Here is a 17,993-nt window from a genome sequence, read left to right as displayed (position 1 = left end):
ATGTATGTCTTTTCGGGACTATTGGCTCTGTCTACCCCGGAAGGGATATAGACGTGACCATATGTATATGTATGTATGTATGTATGTAAGTACTTGCATTAAACACATGAAAATATTTATAGGTTATTAAAGTCAACCCTTATAAGACTATAACATAATTGAGGAAAAGACGAACAAAACGAATCTTGCACTCACTTAAATTTCTTATAAACATTTAGTCTTATTTTCTACGTTTCATTCTATAAACCTGTATGTTGCGGAATTATAAAATAAGACTTAAAAGATTTCATACCTACTGTGTTGACTCAAAGTTCTGTTACCACTCTTGATACAATGTGTGTGTGGAATTGAAGTAATGTGCATGTTATGCACATTACTTCAATTCAGAATTATAATCGGTTTTAAAAGCAATTGTGCTAAATACTATATTTTATAATAAATACTTATATAATAAAATATCCAAGACCGAGAACAAGCAAAGAAAGTACGCTTTCATCATGCCTTGGCCGGGATTCGAACCCGGGACCTCCGTTGTCACAGACAATCGCACTACCCCTGTGCCACACAGGCCAATGAAATGCTCATTCAGAAAATTGATTCGATCCAATTGAAGAACTCAATTTATTCGCCGTGATAAAAAACCTAGCTCCGAAATCAGATAGAAGTGATGAAAAGTAACTTTATGACATTGGGTCCGAGTATAAAGACGTAAATTTAGGGTCCCTCTCGTATTTGTACAAGTTATACATGAAATTGAGCAGAAATTACTTTGAAACAAATCTCTCTTTGTATAATAAGTTATCTGGATACGACCGCGCCCATTTCTTGACCTGACTTCATTGTGAATAGAAAATGAACCTTAAGTCGTCGTTAACCCGAGTTGAGAATAAATAAATAAAATTTATTAAACAAACAATGACAAATAAAATAATTCGGAGCAATACAGTTATAATCTGGAAAGTGCAAATATTGGCCCGCGTTGGGAAACGTAACGTAATTATAAGTATACATCTGGTGCTTTGATCATTTATTAATCAAACGCCCTTAAATTTACTCCCATCACAAACAGATTACCAACAGGCTAATGCCTGATCTAAGTCAATTTATAGGATTACCTTAATGTTGTATTTTGATATCTAGATACATAGATACTCCGTCGATAAAAACGGAACCCATAGGTGCTAATGTAACAGCCAAAAGAAAGGACTATTTTCTTTGGTTAGAAGCCTTGTTTTGTCGTGTTTGTTCTTTAATATGTTTGATCTGAATCTATGGAAGGAGGAGAGATTCTTCTTGAAATTACTGTTAGGCCACGTTCAGCTTTATGGCGTAATGATGGAATAAAAATCCTAATAGTGTTAGGTTATGCCATAAAGGTCTTTCTTATTTCGAGAAGATTGGTTATTTAGATAAAGTTTGACGTAGTAACAAACAAAAAATACTACATAAAGTTATAATTGATGAAATTGGGAAATTAGTAGTAACAGCTTGCTAGCCCATCGCGTACAAGAAGAATACTAAGTTTATTTACCATTCCTTTAATCGCCTTTTACGCGATATCCTTAGGATTAATTTCATTTTACTTGTACGACGTATGGGCCTTTCTATTCTGACGTACAATGTACGTCAGAATAGAAAGGCCCATAGCTCATATACTTTTCCTGCGTTTTACTCGCACTCTCGTCTGAAAAGAAAATAAACTTTCTTATTATACGTGAGAAAGACCTTCGTAATGACTTGAGGAAGGTTAAATAAAGTAGTACATTGCGCTGCACCACGCAATTTTTTATAAGTGACCATGTTTAATACAAGAAATTTATTAAAAATTTAATAAACTTTATGTTTGAGATATTTTATACCTAGTGTGGTTCGAAGTTATAAATTGACGGTCAAAAGAAGTTGTAAGTTTTAATAAATAAGTTTTTATAATAAAATGAGCTTCATTTCTTATGCAGTCAGTTAGGGCATTATTGATTTTGGAGGTCATCGCTAATGAAAAGATGTTTATTGCCATAGTATCAGAATAGGAAAATTCTAAATAATTAACTATCGCTTATGTATATTGAGTCCATGCTACACGGGCCGGTCGGTTGTCCCAGTTATTAACTTTATTCTGTAATAGATGAAAAGCACAACGTTACTATACAAGGTTTGTGTGTATATCTCATTCAAATTAAAGCCTTCAATTCAAAACTGTCGGGCGTCCTTTGTTTCCACGATTTCAAAGGATACATTTTCGTCCAAGTAGACAAGCGAAAGCGTAATAAATCGTGATTGCAGAGCGTAACCCTGTTTACATTCTGATTCATGGGTTAAATCCATCAACGGGCGCGGTTTCAAGCAGTTTATGTACTTAAAAAGGACGTAAGATATTATATCTTTTTTAAAAAGGTATCTTTATTCGAACATTTTACTCGCGTCTCGCCGAACTAGAGAAAAACACATTATACTCATCATATATTTTGTTTCATAGCTGTCATAGTTTGTTTTCTGAATTAATATTTCACTAAGTACTTTTACTTTCTAAATTATTAAATTTTGCTTCTAATTAAGTTTATGTTTTTAATAGTATTTTTTTTATAAATAACATCTGAAGCCAATAAATAAACTCTGTGTACATCTTATGTTCTCCAGCTCAGAGCTCTCCTTGTCATTAAACGTACTGAGCCGTAAAAAGGTACCAGAAATCCCATTTATCTTAATTCCATTGTCACACTACCTTTGTTACACTGAACCCACGTCACAGCAAAAAATCTCAATATATGGACAAAGGTAGAACAATTTGTACACGTGATTTCGTTATTCGACTGTCTTACTTATACCTTTAGTTAAAGTAAAGTAACTGGTGAACTGGAATTATTCGATTGTATGTTCACTGTATCTACGAGTACTTCACCTTCAATATATTTGTAAATTGAACTCGGTATTTCCTAACAAGTACGTTCGTTAGGTTCGTTATCTTTCTTGAATTTATATAAAACCTTTGTTAAACCTCATGTTTACTACAAAACTATTTCAAGTATTTACAGAACGATACTGAATATATTTTATGTACAATTAAAGAGGGAATAATATATATACCTACGTATACAGAGGTTCAATCGAAGGCGCTCTAGACTTGCAATGTAAGTGTCGCCTTACGTAAAACTGAATAGATTGGCATGTCTTTTCGACCTGACTTGGGCTTCTATATTTCACACTGCACCCATTTAAATTATCACGAAACCTTAATAGAATGGCGAGAGATTTATTAGTTTGTGAATGACAGATACAAATGCGTTCCAATCCGAGAAATACTCGTACAATGTTTATCGCAAATCCTGTATTAAACCATCAACCCTTTGTGTGTCTGTTATTATGCTTTGTTATGCGATTGGGAGCGTAGCACTAAATCTGTCGTGAAAATTGTATGAGCAAGTTTATATTGGTTGAGGAATGAGATAATTTTCCGATGTACTAAAATAGCAACTACATTGGGCAGTCAGACTATAAAATTGTTTACCGCCAGACACACGTACGTAAAGTAAATGAGGAGTTAGAGACCACTACCTGTCTAACACTATTTGTATTGTAGTACCTACGTGTAGGTTTATTTACCTATTTGATATTTTTCGTTATAAGTTAATATTTTTTTATTTTTAGGTTAAGGTTTATTAATATCAGTAAGTTTATGTAATTTATATATCTTTTTAATATGTACACAAGCCAATGCCTTTAGGTATTTTCCAGCCATGGGCCTACTGGAAGAAATTTGTTTAGAAATAAGTAATGCCCATGTACTTAGTTTTTACTATTCTAAGTTCTAGTTGAATTTGTTCCTAGATTATAGTTGTATATAAATAAATGCATAAGTATCTACCATATATTACGAAATATTGATTTTGTGTCTTCTATTGGCATAGTACGATATAAGATCTTATTTGTTGTCTCTTAATACATTATCGTTAAATTTTGCGATTCTATAATTAAGTCTGGAGAAGGAAATAAGGTACCTACCTTTCATTCTAGTAAATCTTAAAGTTCCCGTAGGATTTGCAAAAAACCCATATTCTTTTGTAGGTGGCATTTAATTCGTCGTTTTTGTTGGCGGCGCAAAATTTTTCGCTTTTAATAGTTTAAAGCCAGTAATATGCCTAAAACTAAAACTACATATCGCATTTCATCTCACAACTTATGATAGTGGACTAATGAAGAAATCCCTTGGCTCCATCCCAAATGCATTATACAATTTATGACTTGAGATAATCCCTTGGGCAATCCGTACGCAGATAGCTAACTGTTTGCATACATCACCACTGAATCGCTACCTTAGAGATAACGCGACACGCAATATAGGCTTATATAGCTAAAAGAAACAAAGCAATATATAATATTCTAATGCAGTTAAACGGTGAGTTTGAGCCACCCAGGTGTTTTGACACTAGGGAATCAATGAAACTACCCGAAATTTTAGTACCAACATTTAAGTCAAATCTTTACGACACTGATTTTCAAGAAAATGTGTTGTGCTGTCATTAAATGAACCAGTTTTTTTTCTTCCCTTGTCTATAGGCCTAGTCTATATCCCTAGTGGGGTAGACATAGCCTTCAGTCTTGAAAATACTGAAAGGCCACGTTCAGCTGTAAGGTTAAGTGCTAGAATTGAGATTCAAATAGAGACAGGTTGCTAGCCCGTCGCCTAAAAGAAGAATCCCAAATTTATGAGCCTCTTAGCCGCCTTTTACGCCATCCACGGGAGAAAGATGTAGTGGTTCTATTCTTTTCTATATTGGTATCGGGCACCACACGGCAGTTTTCTTATTGCGTTAATAAACCTAATTAAGCAAACGGCCAATATAACGTAAAATATATTCATCGTCAGTATTACCCGTATTTAAATGGTTTATGAATAAAGCGCTTCATACTGTAGAGCTGAGACCCTCGTTCCTGAAATATTAATTTAATATCAGTCGTTTCAATGAATAGAAATAGAGGCTATGACTTCTCTCTGGCTCTTGAACTGTTTACATTTCATTAAGTATTGCTTATTTTACTATAAAGGATTTAAAAAAATCAGTATATAAGAAAAGTAAAGGTTAGCTTAAGTGAAATCCCCGAATCCTGATAATCGCAGTAAGAACATAACTAAATGTGTATCTTTTCGTGTATTAGATATAGTAAAATTTTGAGTAGCTCTTTGCAAATCGTCATATTGTTTCTCGTCTCAGAGTGTGTAAACTAACCCTAAGAAGTACTGAAAAGTCTGAAAGGCCACGTTCAGTTGCGTGACTTAATGATGGAATTGAGATTCAAATAATGAGAAGTTGCTAGCCCATCGCCTAAAAGATTATTAGCCTCTCCCTTGACTTATTTTTAAAATCTACGCAGAAAGATCAGCAAAAACGACATGGACCCTAAAATCACTTTCTTATAATTAATTAGCGTCGGTAACCCGCTAATAAAATGATTTCTCAAAAGAACTGACTTCCAGAACCATGGGTCGTGGTTATCAGCGGACCCCTAGTCTAGAAAAGTGAAGTCACAACTGGGATTAACGCAATCACACGCTTAACGTGACATTCTTAATTTCAAAGGAGACACTCATTTACGTTAATTACAACACGTTAGGCTTAAGTGTCTAACATGCAAAATACTTTAATCAAACTTTTTGAAAATTACATTACGTACTTTATTTTGGGTTCATTTAAAATAATGATGTTGCAAAACACAAAGTGCTATTAATTTAATATACCTTCAGGGTAAACCTTAAGACTGTATAATTTAGAGGGTAAGTTTTGATAGATTGCCTGCGAACACAAACATACAGGGCCTGGTCCGCCTGATTACCATGCGAATAAATTTCCATTACATAGTTTTTGTGTTCACATAGTTCTTATCTTATTTTACAATTCAAGATTCAGACAACCAATTTGTAACAACTACGTAAGAATAATTTTATTAGGACTTTTAGGCGGTAACCGTCATAAGTGCTGTATTTTTTTTTCAAAATTTATATTGTTATTTACGAATATTCTACTAATGTTTATGGTCATGAACATAAAAAAACATGAGTAGGTATTAAAGATTAAAGAGTATTACAAGACCGGATCTAGTGTTGTGGTCTCAAAAAGTCCCCAGTACGGGCTAACTAAGCATCCACAGCTCTTACCCGAGCAAGACGGGGCCCTACTTGAAGAGTTAATTTTTCTGTGGCATCGATAAAGACAGATAAAAACTTGACACTGATTAACAAATAAGCTCTTGAAGAAGTTTGATTGAAAATATTCCTCGTCATTAGAGTAATAAGTACATAATTTCCATCAATTTGTTTCTCAAAAAATATAATGTACTATTGAACGCTTGTTAAGTAAGGACTACTCTTACCTGCTCCATATCCAGATTTTCACTTTAAAACTCGGGTCTATTAAAATAGCACGTGAATAACCTACCACTTTATATGTACCTACGTACCTACCACCTAATATGCCGTGAAAACTTGGCTATATAACAGAAAAAAACTAACCGAGTGACGTCAACTTTTGTATATACAAGTTGATATTATAATGAAAATAATAGCTATTTGCATAAAGAACTCATGTAAACACAGCACTAACATCGTGCCTGCCAAAGACAACTTATTTTTAACGAGAATACAGTGCGTTTATTAAAATTTTACTACACTGTAACTATGAAGCTTCTATGCTGGTCTGCAAAGGAATAAAAAACTTAGTGTTTGTCTTCCCGTGCATATTGTAATAGTCAATCAAAGGAAAGGTTTTAAACTTGGGATTCTTCGTTTAGGCGACTGGCTGTCGAACTGTCACACATCTTAATCTCAATTCCCTTATAAGTCATCCAACTAAACATGGCTTACGAGACTTTTGTGTCTGTCTACCCCGTAAAGACTATATTTGTATGTCACCTTTGAATAATCTTTGTAGTCTTCGTAAATGCGTGTTTCCGACAGGATTGAAGTGAACCGTGATGATTTCACGTAGTTTTCACGGGCGGCTGTCTACCTGAAATGAATCCCCTCGGGGATGTAAAACTCCGAATATTATTTCTTTCTAATCTTTGTTAATTTACCGGTTTTAAAATTAGATTCAATATTTATCCTGTCTGCTTTATTAAAAGTTTTAGAAGTTGAATTTTACTTTTTGAAATATATACCGAGTTTACAAAAGGAAAGAGATTGTCGTTATTCAAGCAAAATCAAACCTACTAAAAGTATTTGCCTGAATTGCGTTATATTATGAGGAAAGATTTTTTTATTTCCCATGCTTACTAGCGTGCTTAATTAGAAGATAAGGTAATAAATTAGTAAGATATAAGTAAAGTAGAAATAATTGCAATTATCTTGTATTAGGTACAAGGTATACTTGTACTTGCTTTAGTAGATTGCCCACAAAGGATATTAAGCGATCACAAATCTTCATCCATGGAGGTAATTAAGAACGGTTCATTTCAATTATATTCAGCGACAGTAAATAGTGACAAATCGTTCTGTATGTCGATACCAAGCCCCCTAATCGTAGTCTACGAGTGCCGAGTACCGACCCCGACGCCATTTATACACGTGTCACTGCCACTAATACAATATGGCGAACCATGAAGGTCACCCAACAGAACTTGTTGACCGGCAGAATTATATATCACAAGCCTGCGTCTAGAGATTTTGAATTTTACATATACATATATACATATGGTCACGTCTATATCCCTTGCGGGACAGACAGAGCCGACAGTCTTGGAAAGACTGAATGGCCACGTCCAGTTTTTTGGCTTAATGATAGAATTTAGATTTAAATAGTGACAGGTTGCTAGCCCATCGCCTAAAAAAGAACCCCAAGTTTGTTAGCGTATCCCTTAGTCGCCATTTACGACATCCATGGGAAAGAGATGGAGTGGTCCTATTCTTTTTGTATTGGTGCCGAGAACCACACGGCACTGCCTTTAATTTATTTGCCATTGAATTTTACGTAGGTTCTTATTTGGTCTAGATTTCACGCAAATATCTGTGCCGCGTGCGTATTCCATTAAATAATATCTCTGCATACGAAAATAGATCCTCACCCCAATTGCTAACTCACCCAAAGCGCAGCTCACGAGCCAACGTGCAGAATAAAGCTTGCATCTGAAATGCAGGTAACTACTGTTTATAATAAAACTGGGGCGCAAACGCTATCCAGGATGCAATATCAGACGTGCTCATATTGAACTACCGGACAATTTCAATAAACCAGCGGATATCGAGAGAGTTCTGCGGTTGATTTATAATGGAATAGAAATAGAAAACTTTCGTGTTTCTACCTCGTGGTTGAATAGTCTCCGGCAAAATAGAACAATCAATCTCATATTCCTCACTTCTCTGGAGAAGAGCCCTGGTGCACCTATGACACCTTTGCAAACTTTAAAGGTAACTCACACATATTGGATCTTGGTAACACATCCAGTTGCTAGCGAAATTTTCCACTACCGATGAAGCATCGGTTAGCAATTAAACAGATATTGGTACATGGTCCCAGTAGGATTGATTTGACCTATGAATCTATGTTCAGAATAACAATTTTATCTATAATTAAGTACCTTTAGCAATAAATTTCCGAAAGAAAAAATATTTCTTTAAAAATTCCCGCGATAAAAAGAGGGTTTGCGGAAAGTAGTGGGTTTAAGCTCGTTCCTTTTCAACACCAATAGAAAAAGAATAGGACCACTCCATCTCTTTCCTATAACCTTGTAGGCCTATAAACTTGGGAATTTTCTTTTAGGCGACGGGCTAGCAACCTGTCACTATTTTAATTTCAACTCTATCATTAGGCCAAACAGTTGAATGTAGCCTATCAGATTTTTCATGACTGTTGCCTCTGTCTACCCCGCAGAGGGTGATTATATGTATGTATGTATCCTTTTCAACATTTCTACGAATTTACAACAAAAGATACACCTCTGTTTGATCATGTGCAACAATCTCAGTACCCTACCTAAATACTCGTGGAAATTCGAATTCGTGGAAATTGCTGAAAACTAGTCTGAATATCACAGCTCTTTGCCAGATTCTCTTCATTTGTATTCCAAATTCAAAGGAGATCGATCAAGATACGCAAGTTATCATCGAATATTCAACCAACTCGTAAGACCTCTCTCCAAGCATAGGCTTAATTTCCTTTGATAAAATGTAATCTCACAGTAAGTACCTACTTACAAAAGTCAAATATTTACTCCCGACGCGACCCGAAATATTCACTTCAATCAACATCAGAATTAACTTCATGTAAAAATATTTGATATATACTTGTATTCGGTTCGATAGATTTTTATTATTTCGGTCTTCGTAATATATCAAAACTTTATAACCTATTGACTCACACATACATATATATCAAGTATTTATTCCCAAGTAAACAGCAAGACTCATAGAACGACACACATTAAACTGATTAGCATAATGATACGAGTAGAATTAAGATTCAGAGATAGAAACATGTCACTATCCCATCGCCTAAAAGAAGTATCCCGAATTCATAAGGCTTTTCCTTGATTGACTTTTACAGTCTGCGCTGGAAGGCAAGTAGCTTCGCTACCAGATTAGCGTGGAAACTTTTGTTGAGCGTTCATAGCTTAGGTAATTCAAAGATTCATAGAAAAAAATATGTTTTAATACAGTTGCGAAATAATAATACAATGTATGAAAATGTAATATCAGTTTGACCTTAACAATCACTGGTACGTTTGGTACGTGAATAAGATGCTAAAGGCGGTCTGTCCGTATTTACCATAATCGAATTTCTAAAGTCGTGTTCGCAAATCAGATTTGCCTGTTAAGTAAGGTAAGAGTTTACGAGCTTCCGGCCGTTACAAATAAAACTGAACGAGTACTCTGTGGCGCCATGAAAATGTTTTATGAGGTTCAGTAGGCTCTACTATGTTCTTAGGATCTCCAAAATCACAAGCATTCATCTCGTTTAGTTTTATTATTATAGGCCTTCGCGCCGCCACTCATTGTGGCTGCGAAATTTATATTGTGAAAACATATGGGCTTATTCTTTGCGAGTGGTTATATTTTTTAAGGATAGAAGCTCCCTTGCTTACTATTACTACCTACCTACCTACCAACTTACTATTTAACAACTTTAACTCATTAAAGAGGAGTGAATACATACGCACTATCTCACTGTAAGAAAATACATCGTAAAAAACCTTTTCCGATGATTATGATTATATGCAGACGGGAGTCGTTCCTATATTATACCTGACACACATTCCTAAATATATACCTAATGATAACATGAAGACCCTATGGCATATCTTCCCTCACATTCTATCATTTTAGAAAAAAAATCTGACCCCAGGAGGATAATGGAGTAAGTACAATGTTCAAAATTTACTTTTTCATTTATTGTAAAATGATTTATTACACAAAATATCACAATGACAACGAAGTTTTTCCCGTTCAAACTGACATAAACAGGGTTAACCGGCGACCTTTATTTCCTAAAGTGATTTAAAACTTCAAGGCTATCCCTAGAGGATAACTTATTGCGAACTACATTTTGTCTGCGAATACCGAAACGATTTTCTAGAACAACAATGTCACCACTGTCACACCAATATCACCACAGCATCATCATCAAATTTTATAAAGCAAAAAGTAATTTATTAGTAAGTCTAATATAAAATAAAATTAATTTTATAACTGATATGTATAAAATGGGGGAAAAGCTATCATAGCACAACTTTATTTTTCTAGGCTCAGGCTGTTTCAGACGTCTTTCAAATTTCAATTCCCGTAAATTTCAGAGCTTGAATTCCTGAACTTTATCCGTTAAAGAGGCGTTAGCAAGAATATTCCTCAACATGCAAACTTTTAGCTTTGTTACATAAAATACTTCTCAATGATTGATTAATCATCTGCGAAATGTATACGCTCACAAAGGCAGCAATCGCCAAGTAAATTAGATTTTTTCTCGAGTGCTCATCCATTAGCTCGAGCGGAAGATTGCAAAAAATAAATTCCCGAGTCGGAACGAATATAGTATAACCTGTAACATTCCCGTAAATCGGTGATGACTGAGAGATAAAACGTAAAGACGTAATCACACCAAAAAGATTAATGCGTACGCCAAGTTTGGCACAAAAGGGGAAGTTTGCAAGTTGGCACCGAATTGTAATAAGGCGATATTAATGAATTGAATCAGAAACAGTTTCACTGTGGGTAATTTTGGTTTTGTGAATAGATCTTGCCAGCGTTTATAGAAAATTCAGATTTTTCGCATTAATATCTAATGTATTATACTAATATAACAACTTACTGACATTGTACTCGTATGCATTTAAGTACCTTCGAGGAACAAACGTATTTCCGCCGCAGTGTCACCCGCGTCTGAAAGTCCATGTTTGTTTGAAACACTACTTTGTCCTATTTGTAAACACAGCCTTGGAACTAACTATTTATATGATTTGAATGGAGTCTTATCACAACGTAAGGAATGTGCTGAGAAAGATGAAACAAGGTGACTTTGGAATTTGGTGAGCAAGTTTAACTACAATAGTCGTAACTTTCCAAACCAATCTACAGTGGCTTTACTAAAGTGAGCCTGCAGATTCACCCACCATACCGTTTTGTCCGTTCCCTCGGGAAATCCTCTTTTAGTATACCCCAAGACCACAAAAGAAACCCATATGCCAAATTTCAAATAATAAGGCTCAGCGGTTTGGGCTGTTAATATGTGTTGATAATTCTGAACCCCTTAAGCTTTATAATTAATAAATACTTAAGTCACCATGTTATTATGTCCTCTTCCTCTACTTCGTAAAAATCATTACTTATAAACAGTGAAGGAATCGATCAATCACTATCCAGATGATGTACTTACCGACAGATGCATTATAAATATATCGAAGTTGTGGAAACTCAATGAATCCGCACGTTTATTTTTATTGCAGTCTGGCAGGGAACTCAGGGGATATGAGAAGAAATTGCTAGAAATCTTCGCTTGATTCTACTTTATTATAACTACTTCGGTTCGACCGCCAGCGCGAATAATCGTAAAACGAACTACCAACGGAGATCTTACATTGTATGTCGTCTTATAAAACTTGATTTATGCATATCAAAAACTAGGATAATTTTAACAACGAACACGACTTTATTCAATTTTGTCTCGAAGCTATTGTGTGTTGTATCAGGAGAATACGAAATTAGAGTATCGCACTCAAGGGCGATAGGTCATCAGTGCAGCTCTCCGAAGCTCTCCAATCTCCAAACTATCGACTTTTAACTTAACTCGTTTACACTTAACTAGGGAGAAAACGATGCACACGCACGTTAAACTAGGTTCGCTATAAAATGCGACAAAATCAATTCTATGCTCGGTCTCGATTTTATAACAAAGGATACACCTCTGTTTTATTTTTATTATGTGCAACAATCTCAGTATCCTACCTAGAATTCATTCATTCGTTCATATAGTTAGGTCATTATCACTTACAGGGTAGGCAGAGCCAACAGTCTCCTTAAGAAGTGTAATCCAACTTGAGCTCCTAGTCTGTAAACTGTAAATAAATCAATACTTATCAGTAGAATGATTAATAAGACGCCTGAAGGCTGAACAAATTGAGAAATCAGATTATACTGCTTTTGTAATATCTATTTACTTTGCTATTTGCTATTAAAGTAATCACTACGCAATTTTAAATATAAATTACTTCGCATAAATCAGAGAAGCTTAAACCCACCTTTAAGTTTCTTAAGTCAACTTTGTTGAATAAACTTTAAAAGCTTTTAAGCAGAAAATCTTTGTGTGCATGCATACCTACTGCAATTTGCATGCAAATTTTAATCACGATCGCTAATCAAATTAATCTTAGACTCATGAACAAAACCACAAAACAAAGGAAAAGCGTGTTATACCACTAAGGTTCTGATTGTAACAAAGAGGTGGTAATTAATTAAGGTTCCGAGATTAGTGTGAAAAACTTTGAAGGCAAAATCTTTTTTGACAATCTCAAAGTGAGAACAAATTTTTTTTTATGATTAGGAAACTAATATTTATTTTAAAACTAATAATTCTTTGAGGTGCTTAAATGTAATTTATTTCATTTTATAAGTTGTTTTTCTATATTTAAATTGCGCATTGTAAATGGACAATCATGTTTGAGTCTTAAAAAAATCTTCATCTTTATCTTCGAAATATTTTGAAAACATACATACATAAACATATTACGATTTAATAAGATTTCACAAGCCACGTTATGTTTGATGGCCTTATGATATGTAAAGACAGGTTGTTGCGAGTACAAGATTAAGAAGAATGCCTTTTCTTTGAGTTATTTTACAATCTGCTTGGAAAATGAAGCAGTTGGAGAAGCACTCTATTTTTCTTCGCATCTAGGTCATCATAGCATAAAGATTAAGCTATTTTAATAGTAACTACTTCATTATTGTAATTGACATTTTAAAAAAAAAACATCTTTTAATAATTTTACACAAAACGAACACGCAAATCGGAAACTATTTTTTACTCTTTGCTTTTACGAAATTAGTTCAGGTAAAACTATTAGGTAACCGTCACCTGTGGATCGCTGGCAGACTGCCAATATCAGGCGGGACGTGAGGGCACATATCTCTCCGAGCAAGAGGCGTGATTTGATGTATGTAAAAGAGAAATTTCAAAATTTTTCTGTGACAGTTACATTCACCATTATATTTACAAGCGATTCTTTTTTTTTTTTTTTAATCGCTAATCATTTACTGATATAAAATTAATAAAATTTGATGTTTTGCAAGTGGCCCACTTGCAAAACATCATATTCTCATGAAAACATAATACAATACACACCACGTTCTGTGCAAAGTATGTAAACAAAGTCTCTTTTGAGTGACATTTCACTTTTGGGCGACGTGTGCAAACAAGAGTTTTTTTTTACGAAGCGCGAGAAATTTCACCCGCTAGCGTATTCGCCCTTTCATCAGTCGCGCGCGCGCAGACTCCCGTGCCGTGCGTGTTTTCCGGATGCGAAATTGCGTCTCGCAAAAATGTCGTGTTCAGTGAAGTGTGCTAGCTGTAATGTGGTTATAGACGAGCTGTTGGCCTATCTGAGGGCCAAGCTGTCTAGCGCTGATGAAGAGACCTTGGTCAGAATTTGTACAGGAACATTTTCGAGTGAAGATATTCAAACTTCGCATTCTTTGCTGTTTGAATCTGTACCGTCAAATCTTCGGAAAATTGCGCGGAAGGGAAAAGGAAAAGAAGACCGATTGATTTACGATATGCTACATTTCTTGAAGGTAACCGAACCAGATATGTTGCCTGTTTTTGTAGCCCGTGATTTGGAGAAGCTACCACCCATAACTCTCGATCACTTGGACGTCTGTAAACTTATGAAAGATATGGCTGTGTTACAAGCTGAAATTAAGCAAATGCAGACTTCCTACGTAACCGTCGAGCAGCTTGAATCTATGAGAAAAGAATTTAGTTCTAAAACTATTTCGCCACCATTCTCAACCGCAAAAATAAACATGAAGAGAGGAGCTTATCGTGATAGCGGACCGATTGGTTTGTCCCTTTTCGAGGATTCTATTGTTAATGATGACGATGACAATCCCAGCTGTTCCAACGATTACAGTTTGCATTATCGAAGCATCAACACAAAACAGTTGGAGGGTAGTAGCTGTGCGCCGCGCGATACAAAAGAATCGGCCGTGAAACCGTTATCTATTCGGAATGACGAGTTGAACGATGATGACTCACACGCTCAGCACATCGAACTGCCTAGTGAACAGCTGACCGGCGACCGCGTTTTGTTGACTAAAAATGAAACTTACGCCCAGGTAGCCGCGAATAAAAATAAGGAGTGGACTGTTGAGAAAAAGAAGAAAAAGTCTAAAAATCGTGTCGAAGGCAAATCTGGCACCGTCGTAGTTGAGACTGGCGAAATGTTTCGAGCGGCGGAACGAAAAGTTCCGGTTTTTATAACCAATGTACACAAAGATACGTGTCCATCGGATATTGTGAGATATGTCAGTAAGATGACGCAGGAAACAATAACACTGGAAAAGATATCCATTAAGCGTCAATGTGATTACAACGCCTACAAATTCTTTGTTCCTCGTAACAAACTATCGTTGTTTCTTAATGAAAAGATATGGCCAGAAGGAATAATCTTTCGTCGTTTTGTCAATTTCAAATTGAAACGCAAGAATGTAACTTCTGATAAAGAAGTCGGCCAATTAAAACATTAATATGGATACATATAAATTTGTGTCTTTTAATTGTAAAAATGTAAAACGCTCGATCGATAATGTTCGTGATCTGTGTAAGTCACATCAGATAGTCGCTTTACAAGAAACATGGCTTCTCACTGAAGAATTGCCCTTACTGAGCACAATAAGTAGTGAGTTTAGCTGTACTGGAGTATCTGCGATCGATTCATCGGCGGGCCCGTTACGGGGCCGACCATACGGGGGCGTTGCTCTACTCTGGAACCGAAGTATTTTTGACAATGTGGTCGTTATACAGTGCAATAATCCGCGTGTGTGTGCTATTAAAATAGTGATCAAAGAAAAGTCATTTTTAGTGCTTAGTGTCTATATGCCCACGGATGAGACGAATAACCTGGCGGATTTTACGGATGTTCTAAGTGCGGTAAGTGCTTTAATAGATAGCTGTAGCGTAGACTGTGCCTATATGCTGGGAGATTATAATGCTCATCCTCATGAACAATTTTATTATGAGCTAATGAACTTTTGCATGGACCAGGAATGGTCTTGTGTTGACTTCAATATTTTAGGTTTAACTTCCAACACGTACACTTATGTTAGTGAAATAAATGGTGCTAGGAGGTGGCTCGATCACTGTTTGGTGACGAAAGCAGCATTAAACTCTGTACAAAATGTATATGTTATCCACGATGTTTTCTGGTCTGATCACTATCCTCTAGTAGTGGAATGTAATTTAAATGTTGTTGTGCCTGTAAAATGTTCACGCATCTTATATAATGATGAAGTTGTGTGGGGCGAACGGACACCTGCACAAATTGATTTATATCGAGAAGAATGTCACAAAAGGTTAAAGTCCATTGATATTCCATCCGAACTACATGAGTGTTGCGATAGGATGTGCAATATTTCTAGTCATAGGAGTATAATAGACGGATTGTACAATAGCATAGTGCAAGTTCTTAAAGACTCCTCTATAATGTCATGTAAAAAGAAACAACCCACAAAAAAGGTAGTTGCTGGCTGGAACAAACATGTCGCGGCGGCTCACGGGCTGGCCAGGCTCAAGTTGCAGTTATGGCTCCTGCAGGGTAAACCTAAAGAAGGTTATATATATAAAGAAATGTGTGATACTAGAAAGATATTTAGATCGCGTTTAAAATGGTGCCAAGACCACGAAACTCAAATAAAGATGGATATAATAGCCTCCCATCATAACAAAAAGGACTTTCGTTCATTTTGGAAGCACACCAACCGCCTGCAATGTAGGCCGAATCAGCCCGTGAGCGTTGGCGGCGTGAGTGATCCCGCGGGCATTGCTGATCTGTTTGTGGATCATTTTAAAGTTGAATCGCCACTCGGGCACTCATTGTCTAGGCTGAATATTGAGCCCGGTGTGAAAAGGGAATTATCGTTTTCAGTAAAGGACATAGCAATGCTTGTGAAATCGATGTCCAGAGGTAAATCACCTGGACACGACGGGCTCAGTATCGAGCATCTCAAATTTGCAGGCCCTCATTTGCCAAGAGTTCTGTTTTTATTGTTTAATTTTTGTTTAGGTCATAGTTATATGCCAAAGGATATGATGCGCACGATAGTAGTGCCCATAGTTAAAAATAGAACTGGCGACCTTGGTGACAAAAGGAATTATAGGCCTATCTCGCTTGCCACTGTTATATCAAAAGTATTTGATGGCGTGTTGAATACACAACTAAACAAGCATATAAATCTGCACGATAATCAATTTGGATTTAAACCGAATCTATCCACTGAAAGTGCAGTACTGTGTTTTAAGCACGCTGTCTCTTACTACACAGAGCGCAAAACCCCAGTTTTTTGCTGTTTCCTCGACCTTTCGACCGCTTTTGACCTGGTTTCCTACGACATCTTATGGAAAAAACTCAAAAATGCCAACCTACCTGTTGAATTTATAAATATTTTCAAATATTGGTACTCAAACCAGGAAAATGGTGTGCGATGGGACGGGGTTCTGTCTCGGTCGTATAGATTGGAGTGCGGGGTGCGGCAGGGGGGCTTAACCTCACCCACGCTCTTTAATCTGTATATAAACGAGATGATAGACATGCTCAGCAGTGCAAGTGTCGGCTGCCACATAGATGACGTATGCGTCAATAACATCAGTTACGCGGACGACGTGGCGCTGCTGAGTGCGTCTGTCTGTGGGCTGCGAAAGTTAGTCGCAACTTGCGAAGCGTATGCCCTCTCACATGGCTTGATATACAATGTTAAAAAGAGTCAAGTCATGGTCTTTGGGGACGGGAGGAAACAATATGACAACATTCCACCAGTACTTCTCAATAGCACTGAACTACAGAGAGTTTATAAATTCAAATATCTAGGTCATATGTTGACTCCCGACCTCAGGGATGATGAAGACATTCAGAGGGATCGGAGGGCGTTGTCAGTCAGAGCGAACATGCTTGCCCGCAGATTTGCGCGCTGCACGAGGGAAGTCAAAGTCACCCTGTTTAAAGCTTACTGCTCTTCTTTTTATACGTGTGCACTGTGGGCAAGATATACTCAAAAATCTTACAACGCCCTTCGTGTTCAATACAACAATGCGTTCAGGATGCTGATGGGGCTGCCTCGCTACTGTAGCGCATCAGGGATGTTCGCAGATGCACGTCTAGACTGCTTTTACGCAATTATGAGGAAGAGATGTGCGTCCTTGGTGCGCAGGGTGCGGGAGAGCAACAACAGCGTCCTGCGCATGGTGGCGAGCAGGCTGGATGGCCCGTTTGTCAACCATTGCTGCACTATTGCCGGGGGGATGGTG

The 17,993-nt window shown here is 36.5% G+C and overlaps 2 protein-coding genes across 2 annotated transcripts in view; one reads left to right on the top strand and one right to left on the bottom strand.

The window, feature by feature from the left end:
* The window catches only part of LOC106142428 (uncharacterized), a 41,564-nt gene extending 35,123 nt beyond the window's left edge, over positions 1-6,441 (bottom strand). Inside the window, exon 1 of the mRNA XM_013344176.2 lies at positions 6,364-6,441. The gene's annotated coding sequence lies outside the window, so the exon portion shown is untranslated. The remainder of the gene's footprint in view (positions 1-6,363) is intronic.
* A 7,573-nt stretch (positions 6,442-14,014) lies between these two features.
* On the top strand, positions 14,015-15,220 carry LOC132902315 (uncharacterized). The gene has a single exon (XM_060946878.1). It carries the CDS (start codon positions 14,015-14,017, stop codon positions 15,218-15,220), a length of 1,206 nt encoding a protein of 401 aa, XP_060802861.1.
* The last annotated feature ends 2,773 nt before the right edge of the window (positions 15,221-17,993 follow it).

This window comes from Amyelois transitella, chromosome 12 (genome assembly GCF_032362555.1).
Source record: "Amyelois transitella isolate CPQ chromosome 12, ilAmyTran1.1, whole genome shotgun sequence".
NCBI lineage: Eukaryota > Metazoa > Arthropoda > Insecta > Lepidoptera > Pyralidae > Amyelois > Amyelois transitella.
Note: the sequence above shows the minus strand (reverse complement) of the source record. Positions and strands in the feature narration are given on the sequence as shown.